The sequence below is a fragment of the Uranotaenia lowii genome, chromosome 2 (assembly GCF_029784155.1).
Source record: "Uranotaenia lowii strain MFRU-FL chromosome 2, ASM2978415v1, whole genome shotgun sequence".
NCBI lineage: Eukaryota > Metazoa > Arthropoda > Insecta > Diptera > Culicidae > Uranotaenia > Uranotaenia lowii.
This window is the reverse complement of record NC_073692.1, coordinates 147,096,505-147,111,841: the sequence shown is the minus strand read 5'-3', so window position 1 is coordinate 147,111,841 and position 15,337 is coordinate 147,096,505. Positions and strand designations below refer to the sequence as shown.

Here is a 15,337-nt window from a genome sequence, read left to right as displayed (position 1 = left end):
GCCTTATAAAATAAAAAAAAATAAAAAAAACTAAAAAAAAATAAAATACAGACCCCGTTCGTTTTTGGCAACATGCCCGAACATTTTGTGTTGCCAAAATCGAATGTTGCCAAAATCGAACGGTTTTTTTTCTTAATTTTTTTTCTTTTATTTATACATAATAACTATTTTTCTTATCATAAACGTTATTTTTAGCCAATTTCTGACCATTTTTGGTAGTTTTTTAATTAATTTTTCTCATGTTTTTGATGCATTTTGCACTATTCTTGTTTTGTTAATAATCTACTTGATTTTTGTCTTATTCGCTATTTTTTTCATTCTTCATCATTTTTCAGTTGTTTTTGTCATTTTTAGTCTTTTGTTTGATTTTTTTTTAATTTTTTGAATTTTTCATGTTTTTTTTCAATTTTGAGTACTTTATAATTTAAAAAAAAAAACTTTTGTTTTTTTTGTTGTATTTTAGCACCACTTTAGAACGTTAAAACGTAACGTCTGTAAAACCAAAAAAAAAAAATATTTAAAAGGCAATAAAAAATTTAAAAAAAAATCAAAAGTTTATTAAAAATTAACATAAAAATGTGAAAAAATAATAGAAAAGAAAATAAAAAAAAACTATTAAAAATTAAATAATAATTCATTAAAAAAAAAACAAATCGAAAATTTAAAAAGAAATTTAAAATTATTTCAAATTATAATAAATATAATTAAAATATAATTAAAAACTAGTTATAAGGAAATAAAAATAAAAAAAGGAAATGAAAAAAAATCATAAATAAATAAAAAATTTAAACAGAAAATAAAATAGAAAAGGAAATAAAAAATTTAAAAAAGTGAAAAAAGAAAAAAAAATAAATTAATAAAAAAGTCAAAATATAGTTAAAGAAATTAAAAAATTAAAAAAAAATAAATAGAAAATAAAAATTTAAAAGATTTAAAAAAATAATGTTTTTTTAAATTCAAAAATATCGAAAAGAATAAAAATGAAAAAAAAAAATATCAAACAAAAAAAAATTAAATAAAAAAATTAAGATAAAATAAAATGAAATGAAATTTAAATTTAAAATTTTAGGTATAAAAAGCATTATAAAAATATAGAAAAAACAATTTAAACAATAAAAATATATTGGTATAAAATTTAAAAAAAAACCACCGTGGTAAAAGAATGTTTCATAAAGCATTATGTCGTTTTTATACGAGACAAAACTATGCTTTAAGTTAAATTGGTCTTTGGAAGATATTTTCAAGAGTAGCACACCGATTTCCGGTTAGATTGATATCAATTTACAGTGAAAACATACTTTGCGTAACTAAGACCCTTTAAATCAAATATTCTTGATACTCCTTAATTAGAACAGAATTTCAAATCCTAAGTCTATTTTTTTTATTTTAATGGTTTCACAGGATACTGCAAGTATCCTATAAACCTAAGGCGGTTTTAAAAAAAATGTGATTGAAGACAGTGATTGTATTACAAAATTGGAAAGCTAGCAAAAAAATGGAGAGAACCAAGATGTATGGAAATGTGTAAATACCGAAGATGTAGAGCAAAGGCTGAGTCATTTAAAATGTAAGCTAAATGTGGGGATGCGCACATGTTACTCTACCATCAACCTCATGGCTTTCAATTTTATGAATATTTTGTCTTGAAAACAGTCGTCATATCTGTATGTCAACATTTAAATATCTACTATTTTTGTACAGTTCAAAATAACTTTCGATAAAGCCAAACCCATTAATTCATGAAATATTCAATTTAAAATCATTGAAAACCCCCGAACTCTCTGAAACTTCAAAGAAACCTGACAGCTCATTACATTTATTGCGTAAAAATGATCTTTTGTTATTTTTGCCTTTCAAATATTCGAAACTATAACGTAAAACTGTTGATATTTGATACTGTTCGAATGATTATTTACAGCAAAAAAAAACAACATATTTTTGGCATCAACCGCGCGATTCCGGTGTATCACACATCTAGATTGCTATCCGTTTCAGACCGAACCGGTAACACGCCAACACTTTCCTCTGAGTCTAGCTCCCTCTAGCTGTGGTACCCAAATGACGGCGCTTCCAATTACAATCAGATGGAATTATTACAACCCCCTTCGCCTCGCCAAACCCCACAATTAACTGGCAAACTGCACTTGCCTGCCACTTCCCTAGGCAACAACAAACCTCCTCCCTCCCCGTGTGCCGTCGACATGCTCTAGTCATTCGGGTTCTGTTTCGTTCAATGATTGCATCAACAACACAACCCCCTGGCGGGTATTCTATCGCGCGCGCGAGACGTAAATTGCATTCGAGAATGAAAACAAACCCCGCGTATCCAATCAACAACATCCCTCCCGTTGCCTCGTCTGAGCATTTGGCCCGGTCGGAATTTAATTCATACTAGAGGGTTTTTGTCGTTGTTGTTGCTGCTGCAGGCTTTTGCGGTGTGTAGTAGATTTGAAAAATTTTCCCCACGCCATTTGCGGTCCCAGATATGCACACCAGGAATGTGTCTTTTTATAGGCTTGCTGATAACGCGCGGCGGCGGCGGCGCTTGAATGGCCCGATAGCGACACCCCGTCAATGTGGAACAGCGCTTCCGGTGCAACGACTTTTGGGTGGCGCCCCCTTACAAGTCGATGCGGGGAAAGAGGAATTGAACCCGTAAGGTATTTTTTTCCTATTGGATTTTGAAAAATATGACGGTTGCCATATGAAATTCATGTTCATTCGTAAACACATTAAAAATGTCACGGTCGCCATATAAAACTAGTATCACTCAGCTTAAATTACTTTCTTAGGCCATTAAATCACGCGATTGAAACATCCTGCTGCTGATACAAGTCTCGTGATCCCAGCCAAGTCCAAAAATAAAACCCAATCAGGGCGATGTCAACTTGCCAAAACCACCGGTATATCCCCGCGAAAGCCGTGTAGATCTAAAATAGAAATATACGAATGTTGGCACCGAAATGACCCGGTTACTATTTGTCGCCTCTTTCCCGGATCAAATAACGTGATTGTCCATAATAAATTAAAACAATACTACTGCTTATGTCGATCAACATCAATGTTATGAATTAGATAGACGCTAAAAATGATAATCTCTCCACTAACTTCATACAGAAGTAGGAATGACTAATTTCGGTCTATTTTATTGGGTTTTACACAGTGTTTGACACTTGAAGGAAACCACCTTGGATAGAAGTTGATTTAAAGGTACTAGAACGACTTCGGCTACAACCATCAAAGGTAATTCGCAAATCCGGTGAGAAATTATTACACGTTGCTTACCCCTTCGCGCTGAATTAGAGCCTCATTAGTATGCCACGCGGTTGCGGGGCGTTGGGCTTAAAAATGTAATTTTTATTGCTCCCCGGTCATTGAGTTTTGCACTTGGTGAAGGTAGGGTATAGGGGGATTAGGATTTCTGGTTTTGAATTTGCTTGTCGGCTAAAAGGAGATCAATGTAAACAGCAGTTGTTTGAATATCTATTAATTTTTAAGACCAAAAATTAGGATTTTTATCCGAGTCGAAGTCTATTTGAACAGATTTAAGCTTCAAATTTTAGATAAAATGTTTTATTCAGATGTAGATTCATTCAAATTTTTGTTTACATTTTTCATCATAAGATTCAAATTGAATCTGGAATCTGAATCTGAAACTAAAATCTGAATCTGAAATATAGATTGAAATCTGAAATACAAATTGAAATCTGAAATCGAAACTTGAATTTGGAATCTTAAAATGAAATCTTGAACATGAATTCAAAAATCTGAATATGTTATCCGACATCTGAACTCTGAAATCTAAATCTGAAATAAAATCATAGAAATTTGGAATACAAAATATCAAAATTCGAATTTGGACCTAAGTAAGACTTCGAAATTGATATTTTTTTCAATACATTTTTATATGCTGGAATGCTGATACGTTTATCAAAAAAGCATTTTTTTATCATTATCTTTGTTTTTAGATTTAATAATAATTTTTATAATATAGAGAAATGAATCCAACTTAGATGAAATTTCAGGGACTAGATAAGGGAAAATTGATGTTGAAAAACATGCGAAAAAAATTCGCCTTGTCTCCCGGTGAGACTTGAACCCACATCTTGCGCCTCTCCGGGGCCCATGTATTAACATTCTACTACAGGAGACCAACCTGGCGTATGAATATTATACTGGTTGAGTGTCGATGTCTATCGGAATGAAGGGAATAGTTCTCCCATGTGATCATAATCATTTTTCTTGGTCTATTTCTATTCCCATCTTTTCATCTTACGGTAGTTGGACACAAATTTGGATATTTTAGGCACGGCAAGATTTGCATTGCCTTCTCATATACTGCACGGGTTGTCAGTTATGATGAGAAATGATGCGTTTGCCGTATTTGGATATCCAACCAAATTCGGTGTTTTGGCACCGATTGATGTTTTTCAACATCAATTTTCCCTTATCTAGTCCCTGAAATTTCATCTAAGTTGGATTCATTTCTCTACAAAAAAAGTTTCGCTGACTGAATGTTTGAGTCAAGACCCATCTTTGGGTCACAGATTAAAAATTTTAATAATATTTAATAATTTTCGCGGTTTTCGGTTTTTGGTATTTCGTAATTTGTTTCTTTTTTCTTTTTTTGATATGTTTTATTTAACCAGGGATTAACTTTCTGTTTTCACCCTCAAAAAGTTTTGTTTTTACACTTTAGATCTCACTGAATAAGTCCCACTGTTTTAAAAACTGTACCATTTTTGTCTCCTTGGAACAAATTTCTTGTTGAATTCTTAGTTTATCTTCGATTTTTGATTTGTTTCCATTCTTTTAAACTTTTTCATTAATTTTTTTCTGTAATTTTTGCTTTTTAGCGTATTGTTTTGCTTTATTAACAACTTGTTTCTAGATATTTTTTTTGTCTTGATTTTTGTTAATCTATCATCTATGTTTTTTTTTTATTTGCTTTTTTATATTTTGTTTTTTTTTGTTGTTGTTTTTTGTAATTTTTGTATTGAGTTCACAGTTTAAATTTATTTATATCCATAGTATGTTATGTTTGTTCTATAGAGCTTCAACATATTTTTTAAAGTTTTTTTTGCTGTTTTTTTTTATTTTATTGTTTTGAAACTGTGGTTCTTGTTCAGTTTTAGTTATTAAAAGTAAAAATTTAGTTTGTTTACAATTTAGTTAGCTTTCCCATCCCGGTTTAATATTTTATTACATTTTGTCACTCATATATGGTGACCAGTAAACCGGGAAAACCTTAAAAAGACCGGGAATTGGAAATCGAACCTGGAAACCGGGAAAAAAACCTGGAATTTCGAATGGAAACTGGGTACATATCTTAAGGATGGTTTTTTCATAAATAATCCAAATGAAATCTAAAGTTTATTTACTTCATCATTACTATTTCTTCTCGAAAGTGGGAAAAAATCGGGATTGAAATTCCTTGGGGAAAAGTCGGGAATTTATACAAAAATCGAAAGTTTTGAGCTTAGCCAAAGTGCTCTGAAGTATTTCCATTCCAGTTTCAAAATATTTTATCTTAAAACATTTTAGAAATTTTTCGAGTATCAACTAAGTCCAAGCTAACGGATATCGTGCATTGAATAATGAAAACATGTCTTAAATTAATAAACTTATAACAAATGTATGAACCTAATATTTCGTTTGATATTGCACTTTTTTCAAGAATGTTGGGAAAAAAGAACCTGATCATCTGGATAAAGAAGAAATAAGTGGACATAAACTTGAAATTTGGTAATATATAGAATTTTAAGATTTGATGTACGTCAAGATTAGATAGTTTTTCGACTGGATTCACAGCTCGAAAACTTAGTTTGATCTAAACATCTTTCTTTTAACAGGAATTGCAGTGCAGTGAAAATAATTCCCACCAAAATTTAATAATTCGGTAAACAAATAAAGATGAAAAAGTTCGAAAAATTCATAAGTGTATTGGTTACAAAATCATCTTATGACAGCCATCTTATGACATGTTGCAATTCTTTTGATCTCATTCAAAAGATCATGAGCACAATCCCTTCTTTGTATGTTTTTGACAAAATATTAATGTTTAGTTTATATGACTTATATTTAACCAAAAGTTGGGACATGTTCCAAAAATTGTTCTTAAAATTCAAACCCGATCATCTCAGGTTGGGATGAACCAAATTTCAAAATTCGAGTTCATTAAGAATTTTTCACACACAAGATCTTAATTTAAAAGGCAAATTCCACCTTAAAAACAATTTTTAAAATTTGGATTGGGATTTTAAATAAAAAGTTCGAATTAAGATATTCATTTTTAAGGACGGATTCACAATTCAGACTCAGAATTCATATTATTCTGCCAAATTCAGAATCTAGTCCCATTAATTGTGGCTTAAAAAACGTATAAAAAAGCAATTCAAAAGTTTTTCAACAAAAAACCTGATTTTAAACAAAATTTGAAATGAAATTTCAAAGTTTTTAAGGAAAAAAGACTCTGCGGAATCTATCAGCAAAACTAGAATTATGAATCCAAATTTATAATAAGGTTTTGATTTACAGAAAATTTATGCAACCCTAAATTCTTCGTTCATGATGATTCCCATTTTAGAATTCAGAGGGCAATATTGTAAAATTTAAAGCTCAATAGTCATATTCAGAACGATAGCAGGAAAAATAAACTAATTTTAATCAAATTTCATTAAATCCAAACCATAAAAATAAAGAATTTTCGTTAGTAAAAAATGGAGTTTTGGCAAACTTTCATATCAACTTTTAAATAATTGTTTATATAATTTGTCCAAACTTGCTTATTTCAGTATTCTAAAACAGGGAAAATCATTAAATATCAATCGGAAAAACCGGAAAAAACCAGCAATCCGAAAATGGAAACTCACTGGCCTGGTCATCCTGCTCATAAGTAAATTTTGGCAGTGTGTCAATTTTTTAAAATTATTTTCTATTTACGCTCGATATGTTTTCTTATTAAATTTAATATCGAATCATTATTTTTTCAATTATCAGTAATCTCAGTAATGTTTTTTGGATTTGGATTGCGGGATTATTATTAAATTCCAAATATTATATTAAAACTTAGCTTGGAAAATGTGATTTTTTCATGTGTTTCCAAAACCTGCGAAATTTTTCGAGCAAAAAAAAAATGAGTTTTGCAAAAATAATCATGGAAGCCTAAAATACGATTTAAAATCTGTGAATGAGATTTGATGAACAATTCTTTCTTTCAATTTTCTTTCTCGAATTTTGTTGAGTAATTTTTGAGTTTTGACAAAATTTGCCCGGATTTTTGGTCGTCAATTTTAAAATCAAATACCCGGATTTTGTCAGATTTTTAATATAAAAATGGCCCGGATTTGTCCGATTCGAATACTTGCTAAAAAAAATCTAGAAATTTGCCTCCAAAACGAATTTTTTGATCAAAAACTAATGAGTTTTGCAAAAACAATCATCAAAGGTCTTTTGGTAGACTAAAATATTATTTAATCGGTCGGTTTTTTCAATTTTCTTTCTTGATTTTTGTTGAGTAATTTGTAGGTTTTGACAAAATTTGCCCGGATATTGCCCGGATTTTTGGTCGTCAATTTTGAAATCAAATGCTCAAATTTGGTCAGATTTTTAAAATAAAATTGCTCGGATTTAGCCGACCCGAATACGTGCTGAAAAAATTCTGACAATCTTAAGATCGATCTTGAATAGATCGTTTAATAGATCTGACTTCATTGAAAAAAGACCGGATTTTGCAGGATTTTTTCACATTTTTTGGCACATAAAACAAAAAAAAACATGTTGTGTTGTAAATTTGTTTTATTGTTGACTTCAAAACGGTTTTTTTTGAGCAAAAATACTGAGTTTTGCAAAAATAATCATCAAAAGTTTTTTGGAAGCCCAAATTACGATTTAAAATCTGTCGATAAGATTTGATGAACAATTTTTTTTTAAATTTTCTTTCTTGAATTTTGTTGAGTAATTTCTGGGTTTTGACCGAATTTGCCCGGATATTGCTCGGATTTTTGGTCATCAATTTTGAAATTAAAAAATTATAAAATTGCTTGGATTTGTCCGGCCCGAATACGTGCTGAAAAAAATTCCGGCAACCTTAAGATAGATCTTTAAAAGATCGTGTATGTAACATTTGGCAACAGTTCGACTCGGCTCGGTTCCCTGAATTTTATTTAAAAAGCCCGGATTTTACCCGGATTTTTTTCACATTATTTGTCAATTCAAACAAAAAAAAAATGGTGTTGTAAATATTTTTGTTATTTTTGCTTCCAAAACGAAATTTTTTAGCAAATATATTGAGTTTTGCAAAAATAATCACGAAATGTTTTTTGGAAGCCTAAAATATGGTTTAATGAGATTTGATGAACAATTTTTTTTTAATTGTCTTTCTTGAATTTTGTTGAGTAATTTCTAGCGTTTGACCAAATTTGCCCGGATTTTCGGTCGTCAATTTTGAAATTAAATACCCGGATTTTGCCAGGTTTTTTAATGTAAAATTTCCCGAATTTGTCCGGCCCGAATACGTGCTGTAAATACCGGCAACCTTAAGATAGATCTTTAATAGATGGTGTATGGTGTCTTAGTAACTTTTTAGAGTTTCTCCCATATTTAGTGAAAAATACGTGTTTGTTGAGAATGAATCAATAAAATATCCAAGTACTCAATCGAGAGTATATGTTAGAAATTTGAATTCATAAGATATCTATGGTTCTTTATGGTGCTTCAGGAATAGTTTAGAAAAGTTCTTAGTTCTTAGTAGGTCCTTTGGTTATAAGATTGCAGTTACTCATCCACATCACAACTTTGAAACAATCAGTTATCTGTTATTTTTCTTCTGCAATTTCGCAGATTTTGAAACGATCACCATAAATTTTTCAAAAATACTGAATGAAATTATCCGAGGTGCCTTCCTTAATGATTACTTTTTATGTAAGCTCAGAAGTCGGATTTTTTTTTTTCAATATAAAGCTTATTTATATTGTAAATAGAGAACAACTTGAAACTGTTGAAGATTCTTAAAATTTTGAGGAGAATAAAAAAAAAAATACCATTAAATCTCTTATGAAAGTTTTCCAACTGGATCACGTGAGGCATCATCAGCCTACGGTTGGTTGTTGTTTTGTTTTGGTTATTGCCATATCGTCGTTGTTGTTTTGCCCGTTCGTATCAGCCAGCACTTCAGCAGTATCCTGACCCTGACCTTTGTAGTTGGTACTGGAAGTCAATATGGTGTGGTTTCCTGGAATTACCGACCGACGACGTCGACGCAATTCCAAAAAAACCCACTGCCCAAGTTCGTTGACTAGCACAATAATTTTAATCAAACGCCTTCCCTCCCTGTTTTCCTGTTCCATTCTTGTAGGTATTTTTGGATTGGCCGATAACACAAAATGAAGTGAATTTAATTTTTTTTTATCTGATTAAAAAAAAGATGATTCCATTTAAACGTAAATAACACTTTAGTTCTAATCCAAGTCTATGTCGTCCGGGTGTAGCGTTGAAGTGTGTAGTTGACCTTTTTTGTTCCAGTAAACCACTCTGTTCAGTTCGAGTCAAAAAATAATAAATAAAAAACCTACCTACTGCTATACCTGTATTACAGTGACATTGGTTTCTGCCTCAGTCCCAGACCCAGACGGCTCAGAATAGCGAAGCAGCAGTCAGTTCCGAAGAAATCGGCGTCGTCTAAATGCAAATAAATTATTCAGTAGTAGATCGAAAAGTCTTACCCCGGAAACCTTTCCCTCGCGGCTTACTTCCCTTCGACTAAATATTGAACGCACCTTTCTCCTTCAATCTTCGAGGGGAGGGGGTTTTTCGTTGTCCATTAGCACCTTCAGTTGGGTCTCGTCTTTGATTCCTTTTTTTTCTTTCTTAACAATTATGAAGGTTCCTTCTAGGTATATTTGTTTTTTTTTTCATTACAGAAACTTCTTTGTGCTCTAAGATCCTTTTTCTTCTTCTCATGTTTAGATTATCATAATTCCGATACAAGTTCGCGCTCAAACGACCAAATTTAATAGCACATAAATTTTGACAACATTCGATTGAATAGGTTGATCGTGTTGAGTAAATCTCAAGGAGTTTGTTACCCGAAGTTGTTGTTTTTTATGATCGATCGATTCTATCTATTTATAAAACACCAATTATCGAACTAACTAACAAGTTGTTTCTTTTTTTTCTTGTCTTATTTCAGGTAAGCGGCTTCAAACCCCAAACTTTGACTAGGACAAAATTATCATCATTGCCAGCAAGCACCATCTCCTCTGCTAACAATTTTAGTCACAAAGTGGTGTGGTAAGTGAACTTGAATAGTTTCTGTGTGGGTTTGTGACATCGGTTTGAACTGCAGAAGCAGCTTCTTCGTTGGAATGATGCAGTATTTTAAAATTGAGTTCTGAGAAGACATTGATTATAAATCTTTATTCAGAGGGACAATTATACCTCCGGAGGGATAATCTTGGTTCCGGGTTTTTTAATTTGATATTCAGATTTTAAACTCAATATTTTGAAATAAGGCCCCGTCAAAATATATTTTCTTTACCTTGAATTTTTTTATTCATTGGTTTTAGATTGCATCAACTTCACAACAAAATGCATTTCTTGGATCGGTAGCATGATTTGCAATTGATTCGGATGTTGATATGAGCCAAAACTTTGGCGGTGGTATATTCTTGTACTGATGAGTTTTTGTCCAGGAAAGGAGTCCAGGAAAGCTTAATACGGTGTGAACTACAAATAAAACTGTGTTAGAAAACTACGTCAAAATGCTGTGTGGGATGAGCCTTAATCGATCCGACAAATCGAATGTCAGCCTTAATTTCGTTTAACAGCAAGAAAGTCAGCCATCAACAACTCAAAACTGGAAAAATAGTGGTTAACATCCACAGATTAGGACCTACTCCAAACAGTGCATGAAGATATTTGCACATAATTGGCAAAGAAATTTTGCGCCGAATGGCATTATCCTTTCAGAAAAAAAATCCTTCACTTCTTTCATAACACATGCAGTAGGGATTGAAAATATTGAAGATTACACGGAGAACAAAGTATAGTTCCATCAATAATATTCCGCCTATATTAAATCATATTGATGATTGATTCTCGATCAACTGTATTAATTCAATATTCAACTGTATTTGTATGATTGGTTTTATAAGTGCAACTATAAATATGATAGGTACAACTACAATTGTATGATTGATTCAATCATAACTATAATAACTATTTTAACTATAACATACTGGTTGTTGTTGGGTATTCAACTATATATTGTAGATTCAACTCTAGTGCTATGGTTGATTTAACTATAAATATGATTGAATCGATTATGCTTCTATGATTTGTTTTCTGTGTTCAACTATATATTTACAGTTTTTTTTTTCAGATTGTTCCTGGATTTATTTTTATCATCCTTTCGGTCTTATATATATTTTGTTTATTTTTTATTATATAAAAGCACAAAAAAATTTATGGTAACAAAGAATGATTTGATTTTGTTAACAGTCAGCACATCAATGGTTTTGGCTCTGTCCAGCCATTTCTGGATTCATCTACGTCAAGCTTTGCCCAAAAAAGTTGAATCGGATAGCAGTTTAGTCAATTCGTAAATATATCTCCAAAAAGTTTGGAGTATGCTAATTCGACATTAACGATTCGAGCTGTTTAAAAGTGATTTGTTTTACGATAAATGGGCGGGCTTTTAATTGACACTCTATCTAGTCTCTCCCTTTCTTCCTTTGACCGGTTCGTAAAGACAAAATCTCACCTATAGAGCTATATCGTGTATCATATCGTCTGATAAGTTGGCATCGTGGTAAAATACAGGACAGCGAACTCGGAGGACTGGAATTCAAATCTGGGTCGAGGAGTTTTTTTCGTTTTACTCAAATTACTTAAAATCGTTTTTTATCTTTTTGTTGGGAAATCGAATCGTTGGAATTTTGTCATTGGAGATATATCGCCTCCACTTTTGTAACTATATACTATTTCGGTAAGTTTAATACAATCTTTTCATCTGGTATATTTGTTTGAATACTTCTGTTGTTCCTGTGATATACCTTCTTAAATGTTTGCTGGGATCCAACTGGGACGTCCAAGGATTCCTCCAGCGGATTTTTTTTGGAATTGAGTTGCTGTCGCATGTGGCTTGAACTGACCTAAAGGAAGGAAAAATTTGGTCGCAAGTTTATTCAAACAGGCAAATGTATGCTATTCAATTATATCTTTGCAAAATAGCGTCTGTTTTTGCCATTGGTAAACATCAGTTGTCTGCTGAAGACACACTAACTACACTTATGTACGTGTAGTGTTTGGATGTGTATGTATTTATTCAAGTATCGCACAATCGATCATAAATATATCGTTGAATTTACTATACTGATAGTCCAGTGCTTAAGATCAATCATACATTTTTTAGTAGAATCTACCATATTTACAGTTGAATCAATTATACCACTACAATTGAATTTATCATAGTTATAGTTAAATGTTAGAGGCCAATCAGAAAAGTAAAGTAAAATCTATTATATCTATAATTGAATGCTTAAAATTAATCATAGAATTGTAGTTGAATTTATCATATTCAGGGTGGCCACAGAACCGGGAAAACCGGGAAAACCGGGAAAACCGGGAAAAAACCGGGAATTGAAAATCGAACCGGGAAAACCGGGAAAAAACCGGGAATTTAGACTCAAAACCGGGAAAATTTAGCAAAGGGAACCGAAATTCAGTTTTGGTTCCAAGATCAAGGAATCAATCTACAATTCTAAATTCAGAATAATAATTTGAATTTCAAAGACAGAATTGAACAGTTCAAAAAATCATATCATAAGTATCATAAGAATATCATAAGTTTTTAAACTTATTAACTACTGTGATTTCTCTTCAATTACCCTTCAAAATAAAAAAAAAAACAAAAAAAATTCACCGAAACCCTGAGTTTAAACCTGCCTCGAAGAAAGAGATGAAAAATCTAAAAATTCTCTTAAATTTTTTTCAGATATCGCAAATCATGATTCATTAAAAAAAAACTATCAATCATGTAGAAACAAACGAATCAAAGATCTTTTTTTTTATAATTGGGAAATTTTGAAAAGATGATAATATTCTAATTTTTCAGTGATTTAATTCGCAGTTTACTACAAGACGTCAAAGTAATCGGTTGTACAACTGAGTTCTCTTAGCTTTTTCCATACCAAGTAGTGATGTGATACAAGTATCTGAAGCTTTTGATTTTTTGAGGTTATAAAGGCCACGTGAAATAATGTCGGAACCTAAAATCAGGATTCACACTCTTCGATTTTCATTCGGAAAGGATGCAGCAGAACCAACTGAAGCAGAAATGTTCCAGTTCTGTGAGGACAGATGCTTCAAGCCGGAAGATTTGTATTCGGTACACAAAGAAAGAGAATCACGATCAATCCTTGTCAAATTTAATAATGAGCTGTTGCTGAATTCTTACGTGTGTAATCTGCGACCAGTGCATACTTTTTCATATGTAAATGGAACCACTACTGAAGTTGCAATGACGGAAGCTGGAGTTAACCTTAGGTACGTAAGAATTTTTAATCTTCCTCCTGAATTGGAAGATAGTGAAATATGTAACGCATTAGCACCTTTCGGAACAATAAGAAGTCAGGTACGAGAGAAATATCATAGAAGCACAGGTTACCCCGTGTTCTCTACAGTGAGAGGGGTATACATGGAGATCAGCAAGGAGATTCCCTCAAAGCTTCGATTTGGAGACTTCCAGGCCAGACTTTATCACGACGGAATGGTGAACAAGTGTTTTTTGTGCCAAAGTAACGAACATTTTAAGGTTAACTGCCCGCGACGGAATGGTGAAATGAAACGTGTCTCGGTTCAAGGTCGTTTGTACAGCAGTATAGCAGCTGGAACTCAAGTTGCGGAAACGCTTTTGTCCAACCCAGAAAGTGTTCAGCCAACAGAAAGCTCTTCGATAGTACTCAATAAGACCAAAAGCTCATTGCAAACAATAACGCCCATCAGAAAAGCAAAACCAGAAGAATCAACGCAACCAGCGCAGAGTGTCGATGAGCACATAACGGAAAATTCGCAAACAAGTACTGTAGCGCAACGGATGGTTCAAGAGCTTTCATCGTCGGAGCAATGGAAACGAGTTCCAAAGCGTGGAAGAAAACTCAAAAAGAATGAAGACAATGAAAGCCAGTCATCAAATGGATCGGAAGCTGGAACACCAATCTTTGTGCCAGACAAGGTATTTTTCCTGGAATTTGAACAGAAAAGAACGAGGAGTAAATGTAAACAATTGAAAATAGAATTGAAACAGGAAAAAAGCCAGAGCATCGTAAAAAGAAGTGGATTGTGCCGCTCAAAAAGTAAATAGATAAATATTTGTAAGTGAATATTCGTTTTTATTCTCGCTGTATTCAGTAACTGGAATATAGTTGAGAAAATAATTTAAAAATGATGAGCGAGTGAAAAGAAAAAAAATTAAAAATATTTACAGAAATGAAAGGCAAGTGATGATAATAAAGTTAATGTAGTTTTAGTTTTAGTTATGTAATTTTATTTTTGATATCAATAAAAAAAAAAAAAAAAAAAAAAAAAAAAAAAAAAAAAAAAAAAAAAAAAAATTCGAGAGTTAAAAAAAATACCATCACGGGGTCCAAACCATTTTTTAAGTTGTTCGTTCAAAATAAACATTTTTCGATAACTGGTCATAATTTATCAAGAAAATTTCGAATTACACTTTTTAAAGCTTGGACATGTTAGGATTCCTTTGAAAATTTGCAATAATCGTGACAAAAATTTATATAAAATACTCATATGAAATTAAAGTAACACTGTTCAGAATTTTCACGAGCTTTTTTATGAGGGTGTGTTTATGTTGGTAGAAGACAATAGCAAATTCTTTAAAAATTTTAAAATGATTCAACATTGATAAAATTGATTATTTTTACTTTTTTCTTTTCGATGGTACAATGCAACAAAATTTCCGTTTTTCCGTTTGAAGAAGGTTTAAGACATGGGTGGCTAACATTTTCAACAGGCGGGCCAAATTTCAGGAATGAGATTGGCTGGCGGGCCAAAAAAAAACATTTGCCTAGGTCACATCGAATTAGGATTAAGTTTGCAGGTTGCCCGGTTTTATCCGGGTTTGCCCGGATATTTAATACAAATTTTGAGAAAAGTCCGATCCGGCTTGGTTGCCCGGATTTCATTGAAAAATTCTCAGATTTATTCCCCTTTTTGCCAAACCGAACGAAAAACAATTTGATTTGTTAAAAAAAATTATGTATGCATCCAAAAATAGAATATTCTTTTAGTAATTTCTAAAAATATAATCACGAAAGGTTTT

General features: G+C 31.9%; 1 protein-coding gene across 2 annotated transcripts in view; it reads left to right on the top strand.

The window, feature by feature from the left end:
• The window catches only part of LOC129750180 (uncharacterized), a 250,958-nt gene that overhangs the window by 63,037 nt on the left and 172,584 nt on the right, over positions 1-15,337 (top strand). The window contains exon 2 of one of the 2 annotated variants that reach the window (XM_055745431.1): positions 10,190-14,494. The exons of the other annotated variant lie outside the window; for it this stretch is intronic. Coding sequence (XP_055601406.1) covers positions 13,259-14,362 — 1,104 coding nt within the window. The 5' untranslated portion in view covers positions 10,190-13,258 and the 3' untranslated portion in view covers positions 14,363-14,494. Of the gene's footprint in view, positions 1-10,189; positions 14,495-15,337 lie in introns of those variants that run through there. 2 annotated transcript variants of the gene reach the window in all.